Raw genomic sequence first — 22,848 nt, forward strand, 5'->3', positions numbered from 1 at the left:
GGGGCCTCAGTTTCCCGCATCTCTGCACTCAGCCTGTGACAGGGCAGAGGGAAGCTCCCCACAGCAGCCCCACCTCTGGGCCAGGCACTCCATCCCGGATGGGGCGCTGAGTTGGAGGCTTTGTTTGGGGGCTCCCCCTGCCCTGCGTGCCAGGCCCAGTGCTGGCCTTGATGGGCACCCATCGGGTACCAAGACATCCGCTGCCTACCAGGAGTGCTGTGGATAGCAGGTGGGATGTGGATTCACATCCACACAGGAACGTCCCCACTGCACACCTCACTGCCACGTCCTCAGCATCAGCCCAGGCCCAGCAGCAGGAGGTGAGGAGGTGTGGATGCCGGCCGGCTGCTGACAGCCTGCCACGATCCCTGTGCTCGGGCACACTGCAGCCGCTCCCCTCCCACGGCATCCCCTTCTCGCTCACCGCACAGGCCCCAGCAAGCTGGGCCGCCCAGCTCTGAGTCACCAACGGGCTGGGCCGGTCAGCCCCCCGACTCTTGCCTCGCCCTCAGCCTCCCACACTCACCTTCACTCAGGACCCGGGGGGTGTGGGCCTTGGGAGACGGGGTGGGTGTGGGGGGAGTGGACAGGGAGACGTGAACACTGAAGGGGCATCAGGCAGTGTGGAAGTCCCTTGCAGGCAGGGCTGGCCAACCCAGGGACCCCTCCACCACCACTGGCCCTCAGCAGGCTCTCCACCCCCTTTACACCTTGCTCACCTGTCCAGGGGGCCCAAGGAGGTCCCATCTCAGCAGAGCGCCAGGAAGACAGAGCCAGGTAACACTGCAAAGGGTCTTGGGGGAGATGCTCCATCAAGGGGGCTCTGAGCAAATAGTGGCTACTAATGGCTAATTGATAGAAAGCGTTGCCAAAATTGGAAACAGTGCAGAAGGTATCATGAACAACAGGCCTCGCCCCGATGTCAAGGGAAGGCCTGTGAAACAACACCATGCTCCATTCCAGTTGACCATGTTGCCTTGGAAACAATAATTGTGAACAATAAAATCATTTGTCAATAACAATAACAATGCCTTCAAGCAATGCCCTCCCCTGGTGGTGGGGGTGGGCAAAGTGGGCAACAACTCCTTGGGTGTTAGTAACGGGCAGTGCTCGGACCCTTTGGAAGGAATTTGGCAGAATCAGCCAAGAGCCATGAAAATGCTCCTGACCTTTGACCTAAATGCCACCAGACAGTGCCCCTGGACCACTTCAGACTGTGGGCGGCACCAAAGGAACCAGCCACCATGGGGTATATGGAGGACAGAGTGGGGGTCCCCAAAAGACAGGTCCACATCCTGACCCTCAGAACCTGGGAAAGTGAACTTATTTGGAAAAAGGGTTTTTGTGGCTATCATTAAGTTAAGCTCCTGAGACAGGAGATCATCTGGCATTATCAGGGTTGGCCTGACATCCAATGACAAGTGTCTTTATAAGAGACAGGAAGTGGAGATGGCTGAGTGACTATGGAGGCAGAGATTGGAGAGATGTGGCCACAAGCCAAGGAACCCCTGGAGCCACCAGAGGCAGGAAGAGGCAGGAAGAACTTTCCCCTAGAGCCTCCAGAGGGAGCACGGCCCTGCTGACACCTTGATCTCAGAATTCTGGCCTCCAGACTGTGAGCGAGTTTGTGGTAATCGTTATAGCAGCCCTAGGAAAAGAATACAGGGTGTGAAGTACCCCGGGGGTCACCCCAGGCCTGTTACTGGAGGAAGAGAGAGGCTTATCCCCTGCCCTGCAGGCCTGAGAGGGAACAGGACACAAGTGGACAAACCCACACAGAAGCTGGAAAGCAAGGGAGCCTGCGATGTCGTGTGTGGGGTCAGGCTTGTGGGGATGGAGGGGAGAAGGAGTGGGGGGCACGTAAGGAACAGCTAGAACAGGCCCACGATCCCCCATGGGCACTTCTGCCAAGGAGGCAGACCTGAGGGCCATGAAGCAGAAAGCTGCTTGCACAAAGATGGATGGACGCTCATCTCTGAGAGACCAGCACACGCAGGACACCCTTCTTAGGGGGTCCAGGCAGGGGCTGTGGGCACCGTCCTGGGAGAGGACCCACAGCAGACGATGCAGAGCCCTTCTTGGGCCTCAGAAGGGTCCCATGGGAGACCATCCCTCAGGTGGCCCCTCCTCCCTGCCCCACCACAGGCTATATCTTGCCACAAAGGAATCTGGAGGGCAAACCCGACCCAGGCCCCCAGAGGAAGGGGGCCAAGAGGGACAGCAGTCCACACCCATCGGCATATTAAGTAACTGATTAGTTAAGTGACTGGTTAATAGATTAGAGCAGAATGTGCCACTGTGGCCCCTGGGATGATACCCCAGGAGAGGACCTAGGTGGGGGTGGCCTTGGAGGGGTCTGGACAGCCCACTGGGGTTCAGCAGGCCCCTGGCCAGTCTGGGGGACACAGGCTTGACCAGAGCAGGCACCAAGGGCAGCATATGGCAGAGGTGCTGATCTGCCAGGTGGGCACAGAGGCTAGGAGTGAGGGCTACCTGGGGGTGGGGTCCTTCTAGGGCCCTCCAGTCTGGCCTCAGAGGCTGGAGTGTCTCCAGGCTGGCCTCTCGCACGGCTGCTGCGCCTGGAGCTGCGGGGTGGCTTGAGCAGCCAGTCACAGAGAGGCTTTCATTGCCCATTTCCTGAGGAGCAAACCAAGTCCCAAAAGCCACAAGCCAGGTGGGCCAGAGGCCCTCGGCTGGGGCAGCCCCGAGCCTTGCCCAGGTGTCACTCTCTCCCGTCTCTGGCTCCTGTGGGCTCCCAGCCCCCCTGGGCTTGTGTGGAAGTGGGAGAAGAGCCCTCTTCCTTGTGAAGGTGTGCACAGAGGCCAGTCACACTGAGTCCTCCCTAGCTTGAATCTGTCCCACGCTGCAGTGCACCAGGACCTGGCACACCTCCGGCCAGCTCAGGCTCCCACCTTGTCCTTCCTCAGAGCCCTAAGGTTGGCCTCCCCTAGCTGGGGCCCCAGCCCCTGCTCTCCATTCTGATGCGTGGCAAGCACCCAATCCCCAAACTTATTTCCTCTTACGGGAGCAGGAGTAATAACCCCCCTGGCAGAGAACTCAAGCAGCTTAGCTACATGTGTGCCACAGGTGCTTAATAAATGCAGCAGTGAGCCCACAGCTTCTGGGGTGCAGTCCCCTTGCATTCCAGCCCCAGGCAAACAGGCCGACCTGTCCTTCACCCCCAGGCCTTTGCATATACAGTTCCCCCGACCCGACCCGGGTGCCGTCCTGCGCTCTTCCACCTGAGATGGGCTGCCCACACCTCAGGGTTCAGCTGGAGCAGGTACTTCTCCGTGAAGCCTCTCTGACATGCTTCTCTCACCAAGACCACCCCTCTCTATGCCCCGGGGTTCCCCAGCCTGAGCCCCTGACCCACGGCGGGTGGTAACCTGGACTGCGCGCTGTGCAAATAGAGGCCTGCTTTCGGCCTCTCTGTGCGCCTGCCCAGCGCGGGGCCGCCCTCTGCGCGCGGCCCAGCGGTGCGACAGGGGCCCTCGTCCGCCCAGCTCGGGCTCCCACGCCCTCCGAGACCGCCCGGCGCCCCCGCCCGGCCCCGCCCCCTCTAATCCCCTCCGCGGGCGGGGGCAAGGAGAGTCGCGGCCCCGCCTCCAGACCGCCCCAGGGGAGGGGCATGTCCCCGTGCCCCAGCGAGTCGGGGCGGGCGTGGCCGGGGAGGGGCGTGGCCGGGGCGGGTCGGGCGCGGGCCGGCCCCCACTGGCTGCTGCGCGCCGGGCCGCCGGGGCTCAGTGCGCGGCGGCGGAGGCGGCGGCGGCGCGGGCAGCTGGCGCCGCGCGGTCCTGCTGAGCCGGGCGCACGGACACACCGGCGAGCCGACGGCCGGGGGACGGGGAGCAGGCGCTGGGCCGGCAGGCAGCGAGCCTGAGCAAGAGCCGCGCTCAGCGAGTCGGGCGCCGGCCGCCGCCAGGTTGGTGCGCGGGGGCCGGGCGAGCGCGGAGAGGTCCGGCGGGCGCGCGGCGGGGCCAGAGCGCGCGGCGGACTCGGATCCCGAGCGGTCTCTGCGGCGGGGCCCGGCCGGGGCGCGGGCTTCCCGCTCTGGAAAGTTTGCCGCCGCCGCCGCCGCCCTGGGAGGGCTCTGCAGCAGCCAGGGAGGGAAGGGGGAGGGAGGGAGGGACCGCGGCGGGGAGGAGGCGGCCGGCGCCAGGCGGCCCGGGAGCCCTGGGCGGCGGCGGCGGGCGGGGCGGCCGGGGGTCGGAGGGGCCGGAGCTCCGGAGCCGGGCCACTGCCGCTTCCGCCCCTGAGCGCTCCGGCCCGCCTGGATAACGAGCTGCCCGCCTCCTCCCGCAGACTCCCGAGCGGCGCCCTCCTCCCGCCGGTGCCAGAGCCGGGCCATGGGGGGCAGCATGCCCGCGCGCGCCGCCTGAAGACGCCGTAACTCCCGCCCCCGCGATGGGCGCCCCTGCTTGCGCCCTCGCGCTCTGCGTGGCTGTGGCGGTCGTGACCGGCGCCACTTCGGGACCCCCGGGCACGGAGCAGCGCGTCGTGCGGAGAGCGGCAGGTAAGGAAGGACTCGACGGGTGCAGGGAGGGGCCTGGGGCCCCACAGGCAGAGGCGTCTGGGCCCGAGAACGGGCGCCTGGGTGGGTGGGGGGCGCCGGATCTGAGTGGGCCCGAGGGCACGCCCTGGGCTGGCACCACGGGACCAGTGTCTGGGTTTCTACCACCCTCCCTCCCCGGGGATCGCGGCCAGAGCTGGCGCGGCAGTTTGTGGGGCGCCTGGAGCCGCAGGGCTACCACCCAAGTTCGAGGCTGCGGCGGGGAGCTGGGCACCGCGGTGGCGTCTGCAGCCCCCGCCCCCGCGGTTCCCCAGTGGGGCGCAGCATGTCCCTAGGCGCCGTCGGGAGGGCGCGGGGCTGCGTCTCCACGATTCCCATTGTTGCTCGGCGGGTTCTGCACTGACGGAAAGTTCCTATTGTTGGTGCCTTTCCCTCGAACCCCTTTCGAGCCCCAGTTCATGGCCAGCTTCGGCCAAAGCCTGAGGCCGGACTTTGGAGGGAGGGTATGAGAGGGCGTCAGCGCACGGCCTGGTCCCTGCCCCCAGTGGCCTGCATGACGAGGTGACACCTTCCAGTGCCTCCGTTTCCCCACCTTGCTCTCCTGCCCTGTGGATGAAGGTGTCTGCTGCCTGGGGGTGCGCATCGAACGCCAGGCGGGGCGCCCGGAGGTGAGAGGGCGGATGTCCGAGAGACGTGGAGCCGCAGACCCCAGCTCGCGGTCAAGGTCCGGCGGGACGTTGAGGGTCTGTGAGGAGGGCCGGCGGGGCGAGGGCAGGGGAGGGGCGGGAGCGTGTCTTTGCTCCGGGCCCCGCCCCGCACACGCGCCGCGGTCCTCGAGGTGCGGCCGCACGCGGCCCCCCGCCGGCCCGGCCGAGCGCTCCGGTGCCTCCTCTCACACGCGCGGCTAGGCTCCCGGCGGCCGGGCAGAGGGGCGTCCTGGCCCCTGGGCACAGCCAGCCGCGGGGCGCTGGGAGGACCGGCGCTGGCGAGGGTGCTGCGCGCACCCCTTTGCCGGGCCGGCGGCCGCGTGGAGGGAGGCCTTCGCCTGGTGAGCGCACGCCCCACCCCGGCGAGACCCGAACAGCCGCTCCTTTGTACCTCGGCGCGGCCACAGACCGAGCATTGATGGCGGCCGCCGCGGCAGCCTCACGGGGAGGTGTGAGTGGAGAGGCTGTGGGCGCGCAGTGCCAGGGAGGCGGTGGCCTGGGGCAGGACGCAGGCAGATGGCGGCCCGCCCCTCCCCGCGCCCCCGCGCCCCTTTCTCCGGCGGCGGCTGCAGCCTCCGAAACAATGTCATTTTTTTATGAATGAACGTGGGCCCGGCGCTTGAATGTGCGTGTCATTCAGCGGCGTGACAGGGGCCGTCGGGAGGTCAGCGCGCGCTTTTACCGCCTGCTCGGGCGGCCCCCGCTTCCAGGGGCGCAGAATAGGCTGCCGCGGGGGGAGCCCCGCATTAGCATTCGCATTCAGATGAAGATATTACTCCCTACCGTCCAGGAATGTCAACTAGCCCCGGGGGAGGGGGCAGTGGGCGGGGCTCCAGACCCTCTCCTGGACCCCCTGTGGCTCACGGAGGGGGCAGTGGTCCCCACCATCCCCCCTCTGGGCACTGACAGAGCCTGCGAATCCGGGTCCTGGGGCGCAAAGCCTGTGGTGCCCCACCAGATGCGGGCCTGGGGCAGAGCCGCTAGAGGACCCCCCAGGGGCGCAGGTAGGGGGCACAGGGCCTTCTCCCTCCGCCAGAACTCGCCCCCCCAGCCGCCTTTGCAGTAGAGCTGGCAAAACAGGTAGTGAGTTGATAGGTCAATAAACTTAATCCGGTTCCTTAAGGAGACAGGCCAGGCAGTAAAAATACAAAGACGTCATGAAACTTACAGAGGTCTCGGCTGGCACTTTCCCGGGAAACATAAATTATGGAGCTGGAGCTGGCTGGGGTCAAGGACCACAGGGAAGGTGTCCGCCACTGCACTGCGTTGGCCATCCCAGGCCCTACCAGGGCAGCCTCCATCTCCACAGGGGGCCATGTTCTTGGGCAGGGGCCCCCACCACCAGGAAGGTTGATGAGCGGCGGCTCCCTCTGTGGTCTGACCCCACCCAGCCAGGAGGGGTCTCTGGGGGGTGCAGGGCATTTCCTGGGAAGGCGCTGGCTGCAACCTCCCCCACCCCCTCCTCATCTGGGCTGGACTTTGAGCCCGACGGGCCTCTGGGTGGTTCATTAACCTGGGCTGAGCCCGAGGCTGGACTTCTGGCCTCTGAGCCCCTGCACTGAGCCAGCCCGTGCCCCCACCCTCAGGACCTCAGGTCCCACTTGGGGCCCAGTCTGGGCCTGGTGCACCCTACTTTACAGTTGAACATAGAGAGAAACAAGAGTCTCCTTGAGGAGGTGGGACCAGAGTCGGCCCAGGCACGGGTTTGTGGGGTCAGCCAGGCAAGCCTGAGTGATTTACAGGTGAATGAGCTGTGAGTGGAGGGGAAGGGCCCTGGGTGCCCTCCTCAAGCCTCAGTTTCCTCACCTGTCTGAGAGGACGGATAATGGACCGGTTGTTGGGTGGATTAGGCTGGGTAATCCTGGAAGCCCTCCTTAGCCGGCCCAGCCTCCAGATCCCCCTTTTTTATCTAACTTTGTTATGAAACTTTACAGAATGTTTCCAGGTAGGGGGGCGAGTAGGCCCGACCTTCATCCCATGACTTTGGGGTGACCCTCCTGTCTAGGACTATTTTTAGAACATGGACCTGGCGGCAGGGCCCCTGGTCGGGAGAGTAGCGGAGAACCAGGGGCTTTGTTCCTCGTGCCACATGAACACCTGGATCCCTCAGGGTGGCTAGCTCCAGTGGGTTCCTTTGAGCCAGGTCTGAACTGATGCTTGTTCTCTGGGGTCGCCCCCAAGGCCCTTCTGGTGGAGTATTGCCCGACCCCTGTGCACTCCCCTTGTGCTGGGGGAGCCTTAACTATAGGGACCTCAAACAGGGAGCACGTTTCCCCTAGTGGGGACGCAGCCCTCCTGAGCAGGCTGGCCCTGCCTGTGGCCTGATGGACATTAGGCCCCGGGGCAGTAGACCTAGGGCAAGGAGTGTCTTGCACCCCCTACTTCTAGTGTTTTTTTTTTTTTTTTTGTGAGGAAGATCAGCCCTGAGCTAACATCCGTGCTAATCCTCCTCTTTTTGCTGAGGAAGACCGGCCCTGAGCTAACATCTGTTGCCAATCCTCCTCCTTTTTTTCCCCTTTTCTCCCCAAAGCCCCAGTAGATAGTTGTATGTCATAGTTGCACATCCTTCTAGTTACTGTATGTGGGATGCTGCCTCAGCATGGCCGGAGAAGCAGTGCGTCGGTGCACGCCCGGGATCCGAACCCGGGCCGCCAGTAGCGGAGTGTGCGCACTTAACTGCTAAGCCTCGGGGCCGGCCCAACACACTCCAGTACTTTAACCGCTTGTGGTCTCCCTGGCCTGCCTGGTGGGATTTTTACCATGTGCCACAGTGGAGGGAACTGGGGCACAGGCCAGTGGGTGGAGGGTCGGGAGGATTCTGTGACTGGGAGACATGCCCACAGGCCCAGCTCTGCTCCTCCAGGACGTAGCACCCTTTGGGCTTTGCCAACTGGCTGCTCTTGGCATGTGGCCCCCTGGTCGAACTCAGCTCCCTGTGGGGTGGGGGCACAGGCAGAGGCAGGCATTCTGCGTGTGCCCACCCCCCATGCACGTGGGCACACACCATGGCACACTCGATGTGTGTGGGCCCCGTGCCTGTGTGGGTGCGCCTCCCTTTTGTTGATCAAGAAAGACCCCTTCCGGGGCCACTTTGGGGGCAGGGGCCAAAGGGCCCACAGCATATGCCCCCGCTGCTTCCCAGGTAGAGCCAGACCCTGGCCTCTTAGTGCCCCCTGCGCCTGTCACCGTGGGCCCTGACCATCGTGGGACGTGCCCTTGCCTGACACCACCCACTCAGCCACTGCTGTGTTCCCCCACGTCCCCCCTAGCTCAGGGTGGGCCTGGTGGATCGGATCTGTAGGAGACTCTGCTGCTGATCTCTTCCCTGGTGTGGGGGTCCCTGGCCTTCGTGGGCAGCTAGTGGGGAGGGTGGTGGGCAGGTCAGGGATCGGGCCCTACCCTCAACCACCCCTGGTAGAGGGCTGGCCTGGAGGCCACTCTGTGTCCGCCGGTCCCTTGCTAGCCTAGGTTGAAGTGAACACTTGTGCGGATGGCTTGACCTGCCGCCACTGCCCAGACCAAACCGGAGCCAACCACTGTTGCCCTTGGGCTGGGGCCTGGGGCTGAGGCTGCCACGAACAGCCTGTTCTTGGCCTTCTGGGGGGCCTCAGTCGGCTTGCAGCAGTGGGTGGTCCCCACAGGACACAGTGGCCAAAACTGGTGGGTTGGAGGTCAGGCTAGGAGCCCGTGGGGACGCAGGCTCCATGGACACTTTGGGGACCCTTCTAGTGGGCATGGGGCTTGTGGGGCCACCTGAGGTAGGTGGGCAGAATTAGGCCTGTCCAGGGGGCCAGGGGCTGGTGTGCCAGAGTGGGCAGCTGGGCCCTCGAATCTAGGCCGTGCATCGGCAGAATGACAAGTAATGGTGCCACCGACCCAGCTGGGTCTAGGGAAGGCAGCATGCGCTGCAGGACCGCCCAGCCCTGTCTCGGGCCCCAGGCCCAGGCTGCCCGCCTGCTCCAGGCATTGTCTGACCCTGGCAGGAAGGCCTGGGGGTGGTGGTCAGCCCCGCCAGTGGTGTGTCCTTGGGTCTCAGGCCATGTTGGCCCCTTGGGATCTGGGCAGCCACTGGGCAGGGGGAGGGCCCTGGGGGGCCACTGGTGGACATCACCCTTGGCAAGCACCCTCCACCTCAGCCCCTCAGCACCTGCAGGGGAGGGTGGCTTGGGGCTCCTCAGCCTGGCTCTAAGGGCTCCCACTTTGGCCCGCTCACCGGCCGAGTCTGGACGTCTTCCTCCCCCAGCCTGTGTCCTCATCTGTAAAATGGGGGTCCCAGGCCCCCTTACCCCACAGGCCTGTGAGACCCCACTGGCTAGACTTGGTATTCTATTTGTATTTCTGATCTTGTTCTTAGTGTGTGTTTTCTCTAATTTACTGCTGAGATGTAGTTCACATACAGGATGCTCTCTTCTGAGTCAAGAAACAGGGTGTTCCATGCCCCCAAGAGCCCTCACCTCGGGCTGGCCTGGCCTGCGTCGGCTTTGGGGAATCAGCCTGCAGCGAGTGCTATTCTGGGAGCTTCGGCCAGTGCTGCCTGACCACGGCAGCTTCCTTCTTGTGCTGGAGAATGTGTGTTCTCTGCTCCTGAACTGCTTTTGAAGCCAAGATGAGGGATGAAGGGTGCGCCAAGTGGGACCCCCTCCTGGGGGAAATCAGCCCGCTGCTGAGGGTCTGCTGTGGCAGGAGGCGTGCAGAATACTGCCCCCCCCCCCATGAGCTCAGAGTGGATTTTGCATTTCTAAATGGTGGGAAAAAAATCAGAGGAAGAATAATACTTTGACACTCTGAAATTTGAATTTTCAGTGTCTGTAAATAAAGTTTTGTTGGAGTGCACCCACACCCCTTTATTTCCATCTTATCTATGGAGGCGCCACAGCGGCAGAGCTGTTCTGGGGACAGAGACCGGTTGGCAAGACTGCGGGACAGTTTGCAGGTCCGCAGGCTCTGCAGGCAGCTCTTTCCCTTGCTCAGGGCCACCTCGGCCTCTGCCCAGCCCTCTGGGCCCCCGATGCCCCCTGCTGCAGCCTCTGCTGGCGTGTCTGTAGAGTAGGGGTGCCGTGGTGCCTCCCGGGGGGTCTTAAGTGCCCGGTATTCTTGGTTTGGGGGTAGTTGCCTCACGGTCACTCATCTTGCCCACAGAGGTCTCAGGACCTGAATCTGGCCAGCAGAAGCAGCTGGTCTTTGGCAGTGGGGACACTGTGGAGCTGAGCTGCCACTTGCCTGCGGGTGGTCCCACGGGACCCACTGTCTGGGTCAAGGACGGTGCAGGGCTGGTGCCCTCAGACCGCATCCTGGTGGGGCCTCAGCGGCTGCAGGTGCTGAATGCCTCCCACGAGGACGCTGGGGCCTACAGCTGCCAGCAGCGCCTCACCCAGCGTGTCCTGTGCCACTTCAGCGTGCGTGTGACAGGTGAGTGCCTGCCGGGGCCCACGAAGCTCCCCAAGTGGCCGACGGGGTCTTGGGGCAGTAAGGCTGCAGCACATGGCCCCGAGGGTCTTGGTGGTCATTGGTTGAGAGGAGGGCACTCCCCCGGAGGCACTCGCTGAGTGAGGGGGCTCCAGCCCCACCTATGAGGGGCACGTGGGACCCTCTGGGCAGGCTTGAGACAGACCCAGGAGGAAAGGACGCTGCCTTGCAGTTGAGAAGTGCAGGCACCTGGAAGTGGGCATGAGCTCTGCCTGTCACGGGGCCAACTCCTACACACTCCCTCTTGCCTGCACTGCAGATGCTCCATCCTCGGGAGATGACGAAGATGGAGAGGACGAGGCTGAAGACACAGGTGAGATCGGGTTCTAGGCACACAGGGCTGGCTGGGGTTGGGACCTGTCTTCCCAGCCAATGGGCCTGCTCTGCTTCCTACCTTTGCACCAAGCCCCACCCTCCCCAGGTATGGGGCCTTCTACCTGCTCATAGGGCAGGTGAGAGACTGAGGCCTGGGGATCACCTCCCCAGGTCACACCGAGTGTGGGGTCCCCTTACTGTGAGGTGGGGGTGGATACTTGGCCCTGAGGTCTGAGTGGCAAGCTGGCGGGGGAGGGGCCCCTATGCTGCAGATGAGGAGGAGACTGAAGGGTGGGGCTCCCGCATGGCGAGGAGGCCAGTGTGTCCAGGGCTGGAGAAGGGAGGCCTGTGGGTGAGGTGGTCTTCCCAGGTGTGGGTACACCAGAGCAGGGGGCTCAGGTGGCTGCTGTGGGGCCAGTGGACTGAGGGATTAGGGGCAGTGAGAGGCAACTGAGGCAGTCCAGGTAGGAGAGGAGGGTGGCCGTGGGCCCTCAGGGACACCAGGTTTGGGCATATTTACCATAAAGGGGGTGCTGGCAGCGTTTCCCGGTGACAGGCTGTGGGTGTGAGACAGCAGCCAAGAGGACAGCACCCAGGTCTTTTGGCCTGGAAGGCTGGCAGGTGGACTTTGCCCAGCTGTGGAGGTGGAGGGGCCGGTTAGGGAAGATGGGCCTCTAGTTTTGGAGGAGCTGAGTTTGAGATGCCAAGATATGTGGGACGGAGCCCGGGGGCCCTGTGGGGTCTAGTGGGCAAGGAGGTGAGCGATCAGCCAGGAGGGAAGCTGAGAGAGGAGGGGTCGGGGAGAGGAGGTCCCTGGGAGAGGAGGGGTCCCGGGATGGGGGGGGGTTGGGGAGGGGGGATTCCTGGGAGAGGAGGGGTCCGGGGAGAGGTGCTAAGGGCTCGTGTGAGTGTTCCACCTCTGGGATGGGCTCTAGGACCCACCGAGACAGGAAAGGCTCCCACCTGAGGAGCTGCTAGGTTTCTCCCCTTTTCCCTTTGCCCTTTGGCTGCCAGGAAGTTTAGAGCCAAACTCCCGCCCCGTTGCCCCTGCCTGCCGCCCTTTTCACGACCAGCTGCCCCTGGTGCTGGCCACCTTGCCGGTGTTTGGTGTTTCTTCCTGTGTGGGCTCAGGGACACTGAGGGTCCTGGCAGGACAGCCTTCCAGAAGGCTCCGTCTGCGTGCTGAGTCATCGCAGTCGCCTAGTCCCAGGGTACAGCCCCTGCCACAACCTGCCAGTCTCTCAGGGTCATCTTGGGGTCTCTGCCCCCCAGCATCCAGAGCTCTAGGAGGTGCCTCTTCCCAGCGTCTGTCCACACTGCTCCCCACCTGGGCCTCCGCGCCCTCATGTGACATGGCTGCTGGACGGTAGTGAGCTACCTCCCTCCCTGTCCTGGGCCTCTCCTGCCTCCCTCCTGCCTCCCCACTGCCTGTTAGGCCTTGGAGCACCGCAGAGGATGGCTCAGGGTCCCATAGATCTAGTGGGTGCCTGGCCACCTCCAATGCCCCTGGTTCTGTAGGTGGCTGGGCCTTGCCTCTTGGTTAACTTCTCGTCCATCCAACTGGGCTTCGTGACCTGAGCTGACCCAGTCCCTCTGCCAGCTGGGTCTCCCCCTTGGTGGGACTGCCCCAAGTGTGCCTCCCTGGGTGGGTGGGTGGGTGCTCCCCTAAGAGACATCCTTGTGTCCTGAAGGCTCCTGGGCCAGGGTGTGGTGCCCTGGACCCTCTTGGCTGGAGTGGGTTGGGGGGAAGCAGACAGGGAGGGGAATGGACATGTGGCCTGGCTTTGCGAGTACGAGGAGGTGGTGTCGAGGCTACTGGGAGCCTCCTCCAGCCCAGGCAGAGGTCCTTGAAAGGCCAATACTCCCTACCCAGGAGGGGAAACAGAGGCTGGCAGGGTGGGCAGTGGGGCAGCTTTTGAGGTGGAGTCAGGCAGGCCTCTGCTGCCCACCCTGGTTATGGCCTTCACATGCCTCTCCTCCAACAGGGGCCCCTTACTGGACGCGGCCCGAGCGGATGGACAAGAAGCTGCTGGCTGTGCCAGCTGCCAACACTGTTCGCTTCCGCTGCCCGGCTGCTGGAAACCCCACTCCGTCCATCTCCTGGCTGAAGAATGGCAAGGAGTTCCGAGGCGAGCATCGCATCGGGGGCATCAAGGTGGGCCTGGCGGTGGGTGGTGCCGGGGCCTCTAGGTGCTGGCTGGCGGAGGCTGCAGCCGGTTGCCCGCTTACCGAGTGTTTACCTGCAGCTGCGGCACCAGCAGTGGAGCCTGGTCATGGAGAGTGTGGTGCCCTCGGACCGGGGCAACTACACGTGTGTCGTGGAGAACAAGTTTGGCAGCATCCAGCAGACGTACACTCTGGACGTGCTGGGTGAGGCTGGGAGCTGGCGGGCGTGGGCGGGTGTGAGCCAGGGCAGCCCCTAAGCCCCCGTCTGCCCCACAGAGCGGTCTCCACACCGGCCCATCCTGCAGGCGGGGCTGCCAGCCAACCAGACGGCGGTGCTGGGCAGTGACGTGGAGTTCCACTGCAAGGTATACAGCGACGCGCAGCCCCACATCCAGTGGCTGAAGCACGTGGAAGTGAACGGCAGCAAAGTGGGGCCCGATGGCACGCCCTACGTCACCGTGCTCAAGGTGGGCACCGCTGCCGGCTGGGCACTCGTGAGCCGTCGGGCCTGGCCCTGCTCGGCCCCCTTGGCCGGGAACTGGGAGGGTGCCCCAGGTGGGGAGGCCCGTCAGGTTAAAGGGATGGTGGTCGGGGTGCAGGCGGTGGACCTTCGGGGAAGAAGCTGGTTGGGAGGTGTGGGGGCCTCGGGCTCGCCCTGCACAGGGGGCGGGGTTGGCTTGGCAGGCGGGGCGACATCCCAGCACCGCGGGCCCTGCTTTGGGCCACAGATGGGACATGGCCCTGCAGTGATCCCTCAGTCTCCCTGTCTGCTCTCAGGGTCAGCCTCAGCCCTGGAGGCGGGCCTGCAGATGGCCCCAGTGGTAGGCTCCAGCTCAAGGGCCCAGGGCAGGCAGGTGGCAGCTGAGCCCTCCCAGCACCCACTGTGCCTAGGAGGCTGGGCAGCTGCTCCTGGGGCTGGCCCCCTGTGGGCGTTGTCAGCGTGTGCAGAGGTGGCTCGCCACCCCGCCTGCTTCCCTCCCTCGGCCCTCGGGGCAGGACAGCCTCAGCTTTGTTCCCACGGCCCCGGGGGTGGGGGCCGCCCGAGTTGGGGTGGTTGCAACACTCGCAGCCCAAAGAGAAACATCTGTTTAGAGACAAGATGGGCTGACGGGGGCGGGGAGCAGGCACTCAGCCGGGGAGTGGGAGTCCAGACCCGACTGGGAGAGGCCGCGGTGGCCCGTGGGGTGGTATCTCTGCACCCTTGTGAGCATGTGTGTTCTCAGCCCAGCAGCGTGGCAGCAGGCCCGCCGGGGTCCCAGAGTGGGCAGGCCAAGCACCAGCCAGGGAGGGCCTCTCTGAGGGGTGCCTGCCAGGGCCACACTCTGGGCTGTGGGGGGTGGACACGGAGAAGGCGTAGCCTGTGAAACCACAGCCCACTGCCGTGGCATGCCTCTCCACCTCCTCCAAGCAGCCTTCCTGGCTGGCACGACCTGGCTCCCCATCTGTTCCTCGGGGGTCTCCCACTTCTTGCCTCGGAGCCTCGGGATTGGGGGCTGCCCTCGTGGCGAGGTCCGGACCGGGCCCGCTCCTGCACGCCGCTCCGTGTCTGGCCGAGCTGCCGTGGGCGCGCCTGAGCTGGGTCTCTTGTCCCCGCAGTCCTGGATCAGTGCGAGTGTGGAGGCCGACGCGCGCCTCCGCCTGGCCAATGTGTCCGAGCGCGACGGGGGCGAGTACCTCTGTCGAGCCTCCAATTTCATAGGCGTGGCTGAGAAGGCCTTTTGGCTGCGTGTTCACGGGCCCCAAGCAGGTAACAACTCTGTCCCACGCCCGCCTGGCACGCCGAGCTCCAGCTCCGACGCCTTGGCCATGTGCCCGCCTGCACGCCCCTGTCCTGCTCGCTCCCTACCCCATGGCTCACGCTGTGGACGTGGCCGCCTCTGCAACGCTGGCGCCTCTGGCCTCCACTGAGACTGCTCGCTTCAAGCCCCCGCAGCCACGCTGACCCTGCCTGCGCTCCCCGTGTGCACCCCCAGAAGACCCTCAGCCCCAGCAGGGGCCATGCCCCCTCTGTTTGTGAACATCTGCCTTCGCTTTTTCTGGCCCCAGCTCCGCTGCCTGCTCACTTCTCATCAGTCTGTCTGTCCGTCTGCCCACCTGCCTGCACCCCCTCCCCAGTGTTCACACTAATCCTGCATGGTGCGTTTGCGCGGCACGCTGCTGGCCGCTCGCCTGGCACTCACCTGGGACAGAGGACTCGCCGGTGGAGGGACTGGCTTCGGGCTCGGTGTGGACGCACGAGGCAGAGGACCCTCGGCGCCGTGGCGGTGGTGGCGCCGTTTTCCTTGCAGCCTGGCTGGATCGTCGCCGTGTGGACTCTGGCTGTGGTGCCCGTGGGAGGTGCTGGCGCTCGCCTATCGCGCTCTGTTCTCTCTTTGTAGACGGCGGGCGCTAATACCACCGACAAGGAGCTAGAGGTTCTGTCCTTACGCAATGTCACCTTTGAGGATGCGGGGGAGTACACGTGTCTGGCAGGCAATTCTATCGGGTTTTCCCATCACTCTGCGTGGCTGGTGGTGCTGCCAGGTACTGGCTCCTGCTGCCGCTTGCTCTGCACCTGTCCTCTCGGGGTCGCTGGCTTGGGACACACCAAAGCCTCTGTGGAGAGGCGGGAGACCTTGCGGCTCATGGCCACCCTGCTCCACAGAGCCCTCGCACCAGGCCTTGTGCCTGGTTTGGGAACAAAGTGGATGCAGCCTTGTCTTGGCCCAGAGGGGCCTCTCTCAAGCCCCCTGCTCTCAGCTGGGTCTCCAGTAGCCTATGCAGCGGCTTTGGCATCTCCCTGGGTGGCGGGTGTGGGTGCTGCTGGCTCCGCTGGGTTCCTTTTCTCGTGAGTCTGCCCCTCCTGACTCGGGCGTTTCTGACTGCAGGATCCTTAACGAGTGGGGCATTGAGGCCTCAGCACCCCGACTAGGGGTCTGAGCCTCCTTCCCTACCCCCACTGTGCCTGCGGCTCCAGCCCAGGGCAGCCCGTGGGGTCTCCTGTGACGCTGGGCCAGGCCCCCAACGCCCGTGTCTTTGCAGCTGAGGAGGAGCTGGTGGAGGCTGGTGAGGCCGGCAGCGTGTATGCAGGTGTCCTCAGCTATGGGGTGGGCTTCCTCCTCTTCATCCTGGTGGTGGCCGCCGTGACACTCTGCCGCCTGCGCAGCCCCCCCAAGAAGGGCCTGGGCTCACCCACCGTGCACAAGGTCTCCCGCTTCCCGCTCAAGCGACAGGTAACAGAAAGTAGATACCAGGTTCCGAGCCACCTGTCTGCCTGCCCCGGGCCTCCTGACCCCGCCATGGCCCACTAGTCTGGGTTCCTGAGCTCAGGGACACCCTGTGGTGTCCAAGGCCTAGGGCCTGCTGGGGGACATGTGTTTCTGCAGTGGGCGGGCCAGCCTCTCCCCTGTCTTCGTGGTCACCACGTGGAGCTTAGGGTTACTTTGGAGCACAAAGCGTTTAAAAGCTCTTTAGTTGGACCTGTGTGAAGGTCAGACTCCCTCCCGGGCCCAGCACAGCTATGGCCTTGCCGCCCCGGGATCCCCCCCAGCTTGTGCGGCCCTGTGGCACCAACCTGCCCTGCCGACCCAAGCAGGTGTCCTTGGAGTCCAACTCGTCCATGAACTCCAACACGCCGCTGGTGCGAATTGCCCGGCTGTCCTCGGGGGAGGGCCCCGCGCTGGCCAACGTCTCCGAGCTTGAGCTGCCTGCCGACCCCAAGTGGGAGCTGTCCCGGGCCCGGTCAGTGGTGGCGACGGGATGGTGTGTGCTGGGGTTGGGGGCCCATACAGGGCAGGGTCCATGGCTGGGGAGAGGGGCCACTGCTCAGTGGCCTGATTGGATCTTGACTGGAGTCGGGTGGGAATCAAGGCCGTTGACAGTGGGGTGACTGGATGTGGATGCCATGCTGGGGCCTGGTGGAGGATGCTGGTCTGGGGACAGATACTCCCGAGGTGGGGGTACTGGGTGAGGACCACTGCCCCTCACAAAGTGCTCTGTCTAGAGGACATGGCACAGGACAAGAGGCCACAGGGGCAGTGTCCTTCATCCTCATAAGCAGGCTCATAGGGGCAATTGTGGAGGGCTTCCTGGAGGCGGTGGCACTGGGCCTCAAAGGCTGCCTGGGATGGGGCTGCCAGCTGGCGGGAGTGCTCATTGCCTTTCTACTTCTGCCAGGCTGACCCTGGGCAAGCCTCTCGGGGAGGGCTGCTTCGGCCAGGTAGTCATGGCGGAGGCCATTGGCATTGACAAGGATCGGACCGCCAAGCCCGTCACTGTGGCTGTGAAGATGCTCAAAGGTGAGGGAGGGATGTGGCAAGGGGAGCCTGGGCCGGGGTAGGGGCAGCGCCACCTGATAGACCCTCCCTCCCCGTGCAGACGACGCCACAGACAAGGACCTGTCGGACCTGGTGTCCGAGATGGAGATGATGAAGATGATCGGCAAGCACAAGAACATCATCAACCTACTGGGGGCCTGCACTCAGGGCGGTAGGCACCACGGGCCCGTGGGCCTTGCAGGACAGGAGGGTGGGTGGCCCGCTCTGGGCTGAGGTGTCCCCTCTGAGATGCCTGTGCTCGCAGGGCCCCTGTATGTGCTGGTGGAGTACGCGGCCAAGGGCAACCTGAGGGAATACCTGCGGGCGAGGAGGCCCCCGGGCATGGACTACTCCTTCGACACCTGCAAGCTGCCAGAGGAGCAGCTCACCTTCAAGGACCTGGTGTCCTGCGCCTACCAGGTGGCACGGGGCATGGAGTACCTGGCCTCACAGAAGGTGAGTGGGGCGGGGAGGAGGGTGCGCCCTGCCACCCGTCACAGGCTGCAGCGGGGGTCCCTCGGCCTGCCAGCGCTCTAGGGGGGCGTGGGCCAGGGCGGTCTCTGGAGCAGGGGATCTGGGCAGGGCCATGCAGGGAGCAGGGGAGCAGCTGGCAGGGGTCAGCCTCACCCCGGCCCCGCCCCCCAGTGCATCCACAGGGACCTGGCGGCCCGCAACGTGCTAGTGACCGAGGACAACGTGATGAAGATCGCGGACTTCGGCCTGGCCCGTGACGTGCACAACCTTGACTACTACAAAAAGACCACCAACGTGAGCCCGGCCTATGTAGGGGGGCGGGGGCGAGCTGGGGGGGCCCCTGGCAGCCAATGTGCCCCTTCCTCCTCCCAGGGCCGGCTGCCCGTGAAGTGGATGGCACCCGAGGCCTTATTTGACCGAGTTTACACCCACCAGAGCGACGTGTATGTGGCCCCCAGACCCCAGGTGGGGGAGGGTAGCTGTGTGGGGCACAGGCCATTCCAGGGGAGAGGTTAAGGGAGCTCCTGGGGGAGCTGAGACCCTGACAGGAGCCCCCATGGTCTCTTGGGCCATGTGCCCCCAGCTGGCCCGTCCCCTGTGCGCTCCAGTGGGTCTGTTCTGGGGCAGGCGGGCCCACAGGCGGCAGGGCAGGCTGATGGTGCTGTCCCCCCGCCAACAGCTGGTCCTTTGGGGTCCTGCTCTGGGAGATCTTCACGCTGGGGGGCTCGCCATACCCTGGCATCCCTGTGGAGGAGCTCTTCAAGCTGCTGAAGGAGGGCCACCGCATGGACAAGCCAGCCAACTGCACACACGACCTGTGAGTGATTTCTCTCAGGGCCTGTCCACGGGCGGTTCCCGCTGGGGCCCCGAGCTCACTGCCCCCACTATGCCTCAGCTCCCAGGTAGGGTAAGGGGCCGAAGGCCCCCAAGGCCACTCCTGAGGGAGAGGTGCGGACACTGGCGCAGGATGGGCGTGGGTGGGCACCAGGCCGGGCGCTGGACCTGAGTGTCCCCCGCCCCCAGGTACATGATCATGCGGGAGTGCTGGCATGCGGTGCCCTCCCAGAGGCCCACCTTCAAGCAGCTGGTGGAGGACCTGGACCGCATCCTCACTGTGACGTCCACTGACGTGAGTGCTGGCCCCACCCCCCCTGCTGTGGGATGGGCCCTGGGGGTGCCGCCTGAGCTCGGTGTGGAGGTGGGATGCAGCAGGGCGCATGGCGCTGATGGCTGCCCGCCCACCCGCAGGAGTACCTGGACTTGTCGGTGCCTTTCGAGCAGTACTCGCCAGGCGGCCAGGACAGCCCCAGCTCCAGCTCCTCGGGGGACGACTCTGTGTTTGCCCACGACCTGCTGCCCCCGGTCCCACCCAGCAGCGGGGGCCCGAGGACATGAAGGGCCACTGGCCTGCGGGCTGAGCCCCTCAATGTGAGAGCGGGCCCCTGCCCAACGTGCTGCTGTCGGCGCCGTTGACCACTGGGGCCCGCCGGCCCAGGCCCGAGACCTGGTGCGGATGGACGGGTGGAGAGACAACCTCGGATCTGTGTGTGCTTGTGCTCGTGTGTGTGTGAGAGTCTCGAGGCCCCCGGTGCAGGGGTGCCCACCCTGCTGTACAATGACCTCTTGGCCACCTGTGCCAGCAGCACCAGGGGGCCAAATGTAGAATGTAAGGGGGCTCCTCCCATGAGGCCCCTCAGGGCAGAGCTGGGCCTCCTCCCCAGGCTCTCTTGCCCCGCCCCCACAATGCTACCCCACAGGGTGCACCGGGGGCAGGTTGGGCTCCTGTGTCCAGGGTGGGTTGAGGCCCCTCCCAGTGTCCAAGCTGAGCCTCCGTGCGGCGCTCCTCCCAGCAAGCGGCACTTTGTGTCTGGGGTGTGTTAGCGCACAGCCACCCCCCTCCAGCCCTCCCCATGTCCTGCCTTGCTCCTCGGAGACTGAAATTACGGGTACCTGAAGGCAGGAGCCTTTAACTTCTATCCGAAAGGTTTATTCCAGAAATGAGTGTACATTTATATAAATAGATGCTGTGTATATGATATACACATATATATAAATATCTATATGGAAGAAGAAAGGCTGGTACAACTGAGGGACGGGACCCTGAGGGTGCAGGAGGCAGGGGGCAGGTGCCCTGGTGGGGGAGGCCCCCTGAGGGACTCACTGTTGAGACAAATGCAAAAGCCAGCAGAGGATAGAGGGGCTTTTCCGGCACCACAGTTTTGTTTTAAAAATTGTACCTGGACCTGTACATTTGTAAAGCTATTTATCGGCCCCCAGAACTCCTGTCCCCACCCCCACACACCCCCACGCTCGTAGTGTTTAGCCAGCCGCGTGGCAGAGAGGTTTAAGTTTTAACTTATTAACAGCTGAGAAGGTTTATGCTTCGTCTAGTGGGATCGCTGAGGAAGTGCGCAGTGGCGCTGGGCGTGCCAAGCCCACACCCTGAGGCCAGAACAGCCCCCTTGCACCCTAAAGGGTCGTTAATAGTTTGAGGTGATTCCAGTGAGGATATTTTATTTCCTTTGGCCTTCTTTTGCGGGAGAATTAGATTTCTATGGGATTTTTCTTTAGGAGATTTATTTTTTGGGACTTCAAAGCAAGCTGATATTTTCATACGAGTTCTTCTAATGCCATGTGTTCGGGACAGGGAGGCAGTTTCCAGTGGGGGCCAGCCCTGCATGCAGGTTCAGATGTTATTAGATGTTACAAGTTTATATATATCTATATATATAATTTATTGAGTTTTTACAAGATGTATTTGCTGTAGATTTAACACTTCTTACGCAATGCTTCTACATGTTTATAGCCTGGACTGCTACTTTTCAAAGTGTGGGAGAGAAAGCCGCGAATTCATTTTTGTTCCTTTTTGTACTGTTAACAGCCCCCCCACTGAGTTTGGGTGGTTGTCCTCTGCTCGTCAGCTGGCCGGCCGGGCAGTGGCTCTGGGCGGTCTCTGTTCTCAGGGCCCCCTGACTTGTGGGGGCCAAAGGTGTTGACCCAAACCGGGAGATGCGCTTTCCAAAAAATAAACAGGGACGACTGGTTCAGATCTCTGCTTCATGCTGTCTTGTCTCCTCCCCTTCTGGGATCCCGGGCAGCTCAGTGTCCTCACTGCCTGCCTGGGACAGGTTCTGTCGTCTGCTCCTCCCCAGGGGGAAGGGGTTACCAGCTGTTACTGGAACAGCAGCTGCCAGGTGGCCTCCAGGCTGGGACTGGCTGCCCGGGTCACATGCTCTCCAAGGGTTTCCAGCCCAGGTCTCTGGCTCAGGACGAGTCCTGGGCAAAGCCAGGGTGAGGATGAGGGTGATCTGAGGTGTCCAGCTGCACAGGGGCCCAATGCTGGCAGGGTAGAACCTGAGAGTCACCAGTGGTCTTCATTGCCTGTCTGTGGTCTCCAACGGCAGGGAATGCAGGCGTTGTGGTGTCCATGGGAGGGGCCCATGTGCCATGGGGGTGGGCGGTACAAGGAGGAGTCTGGCTGCCCCTAGCTCATGGACTCCTGGTGGGTTCTGGGGTCCTGTTCAGGCACCTGCAGTTGGTTCTGAGGCCTCCCCCTCCTCAGCTGACCCCCTGGCATTCGCCTACCCAGTCAGCTGGGGAGGGGGAGGTTTCTAGGTGGGTCCCCCCATGGAGCTGCATGTAAACAAGGCCTTGATTCAACCAGACCCAGGGTCTGCACTGCTGGCCACACTGCTGCTGGGTGGCTGCCCTCCCCCTCCCAGGCCTGGCACCCTCCCCTGGGCTCCACCAGTGCTTCCTACACTCTTGTCACTTCTGCAACTTGGCAGATGCTGCATGCTGATCCTTGGCTAGTTGGGGTGCTGACAGAATCCGGTCCCCTCTGCTCCAGAGTTCACAGGCTGAGAGAGTGGGAAAACAGAGCAGGGCACCCACGTGGCAGTGATGAGGAGTAAGTCCGGGAAGGCTTCCTGGAGGAGCAGCAGTGCCCAGACCAAGTGGGGAGACTCGGTGGATTCAGGGACAGGCGGCTATGCGGACTTACAGGTTCTCCCTGGAACCTGGCGCTGCCCGGAGTTGGCTGACCCTCCCCGACTTGCCCCTGCTCTGCGACCTGGTGCCCGTCCCTCTTCTGTACCACCTCACGTCTCACCAAGGTCAGCCAGCCCCTGGGCTGTGTGAACCTTTGGCTTCGAAGAAACTTGCTCCCGTTTTGCTGTGTTTAACTCACCTTCCAGATGAGGAGCGTTTCTGGGGCCTCTTTCGGGAGTGCAGGCGAGGCTGCTACGGTCTTCGTTCCGAATAACCGGTGCAGCCCAATACCTTAACCCCACTCCGCGAAGCTCTCGCGGCACCGCGCCCCAACGCCCGACCCTCAAACACCCTCCAGTCTGCCAGAGACCCTGTGTTTGCGTCCAGGGCGCCGGGGACACGCGGCGACAGTGACGAGGACGGCGAGGGAGGCCAGCGAGGGCCTGGGCCTGGAGGGCGGCAGGCAAGGCCACGGCCCAGCGCGGAGCCCGGCGCGGGGACGAGGAGGCAGGTCCCGGGTCCCGGCGAGGCGAGCGCGGGCGGGGGCGCCCTCTAGCGGCGGCCATGTTGCGTCACCGCCGCGCCCCCCAGCCCCTCTCCGGCGCGGCCCGGCTGGACTCCGGGTGCGTGCGCACTCGGGACTCCGAGGGGGCCTGGCCGCCGGGGGAGGGGCAGGCCCGGGTCGGCAGGTTGGGGCGCCAGACAGGCGGGCATCGGCAGCTCGGTCCTCCTCGCGGCCCGCAGCCTCCCCGCCCTCACCTGCCCGGCCCTGCCTCCTCCGCGGCCCCACCTCCTCCCGCGGCCCCGCCCTCACCCGCCCGGCCCCGCCTCCTCCCGCGGCCCCGCCCTCACCCGCCCGGCCCCGCCTCCTCCCGCGGCTCCGCCCCCACCCGCCCGGCCCCGCCTCCTCCCGCGGCCCCGC

General features: G+C 64.2%; 1 protein-coding gene across 6 annotated transcripts; it reads left to right on the forward strand.

Annotated features, from left to right (window-relative positions):
- The first annotated feature begins 3,791 nt into the window (after positions 1–3,791).
- Positions 3,792–20,985, forward strand: FGFR3 (fibroblast growth factor receptor 3). 6 transcript variants are annotated; one of them, XM_087434789.1, is made up of 19 exons: positions 3,792–3,925; positions 4,306–4,516; positions 10,360–10,629; positions 10,946–10,999; positions 12,987–13,156; positions 13,248–13,371; positions 13,444–13,634; positions 14,764–14,914; positions 15,214–15,504; positions 16,189–16,379; positions 16,739–16,887; positions 17,323–17,444; positions 17,524–17,634; positions 17,728–17,918; positions 18,108–18,230; positions 18,309–18,379; positions 18,616–18,753; positions 18,960–19,065; positions 19,185–20,985. In XM_087434789.1, exons 2-19 carry the CDS (start codon positions 4,408–4,410, stop codon positions 19,329–19,331), a joined length of 2,709 nt encoding a protein of 902 aa, XP_087290915.1. In that variant the 5' UTR covers positions 3,792–3,925; positions 4,306–4,407; the 3' UTR covers positions 19,332–20,985. The 6 variants fall into 6 exon arrangements, with proteins under 6 accessions (XP_087290915.1, XP_087290916.1, XP_087290917.1 ...); XM_087434790.1 differs by having other exon boundaries at positions 16,742–16,887; XM_087434791.1 differs by lacking the exon at positions 15,214–15,504.
- The last annotated feature ends 1,863 nt before the right edge of the window (positions 20,986–22,848 follow it).

This window comes from Ceratotherium simum, chromosome 8 (assembly GCF_057802395.1).
Source record: "Ceratotherium simum simum isolate JZ-2026a chromosome 8, ASM5780239v1, whole genome shotgun sequence".
Taxonomy (NCBI): Eukaryota; Metazoa; Chordata; class Mammalia; order Perissodactyla; family Rhinocerotidae; genus Ceratotherium; species Ceratotherium simum.

Coding starts and splice junctions, on each gene's coding strand:
- FGFR3 (XM_087434789.1), top strand. CDS start 4,408: ATGGGCGCCCCTGCTTGCGCCCTCGCGCTCTGCGTGGCTGTGGCGGTC. Junction 16,888..17,322: donor TGGGAGCTGTCCCGGGCCCG/GTCAGTGGTGGC, acceptor TACTTCTGCCAG/GCTGACCCTGGGCAAGCCTC. Junction 17,445..17,523: donor GGCTGTGAAGATGCTCAAAG/GTGAGGGAGGGA, acceptor CTCCCCGTGCAG/ACGACGCCACAGACAAGGAC.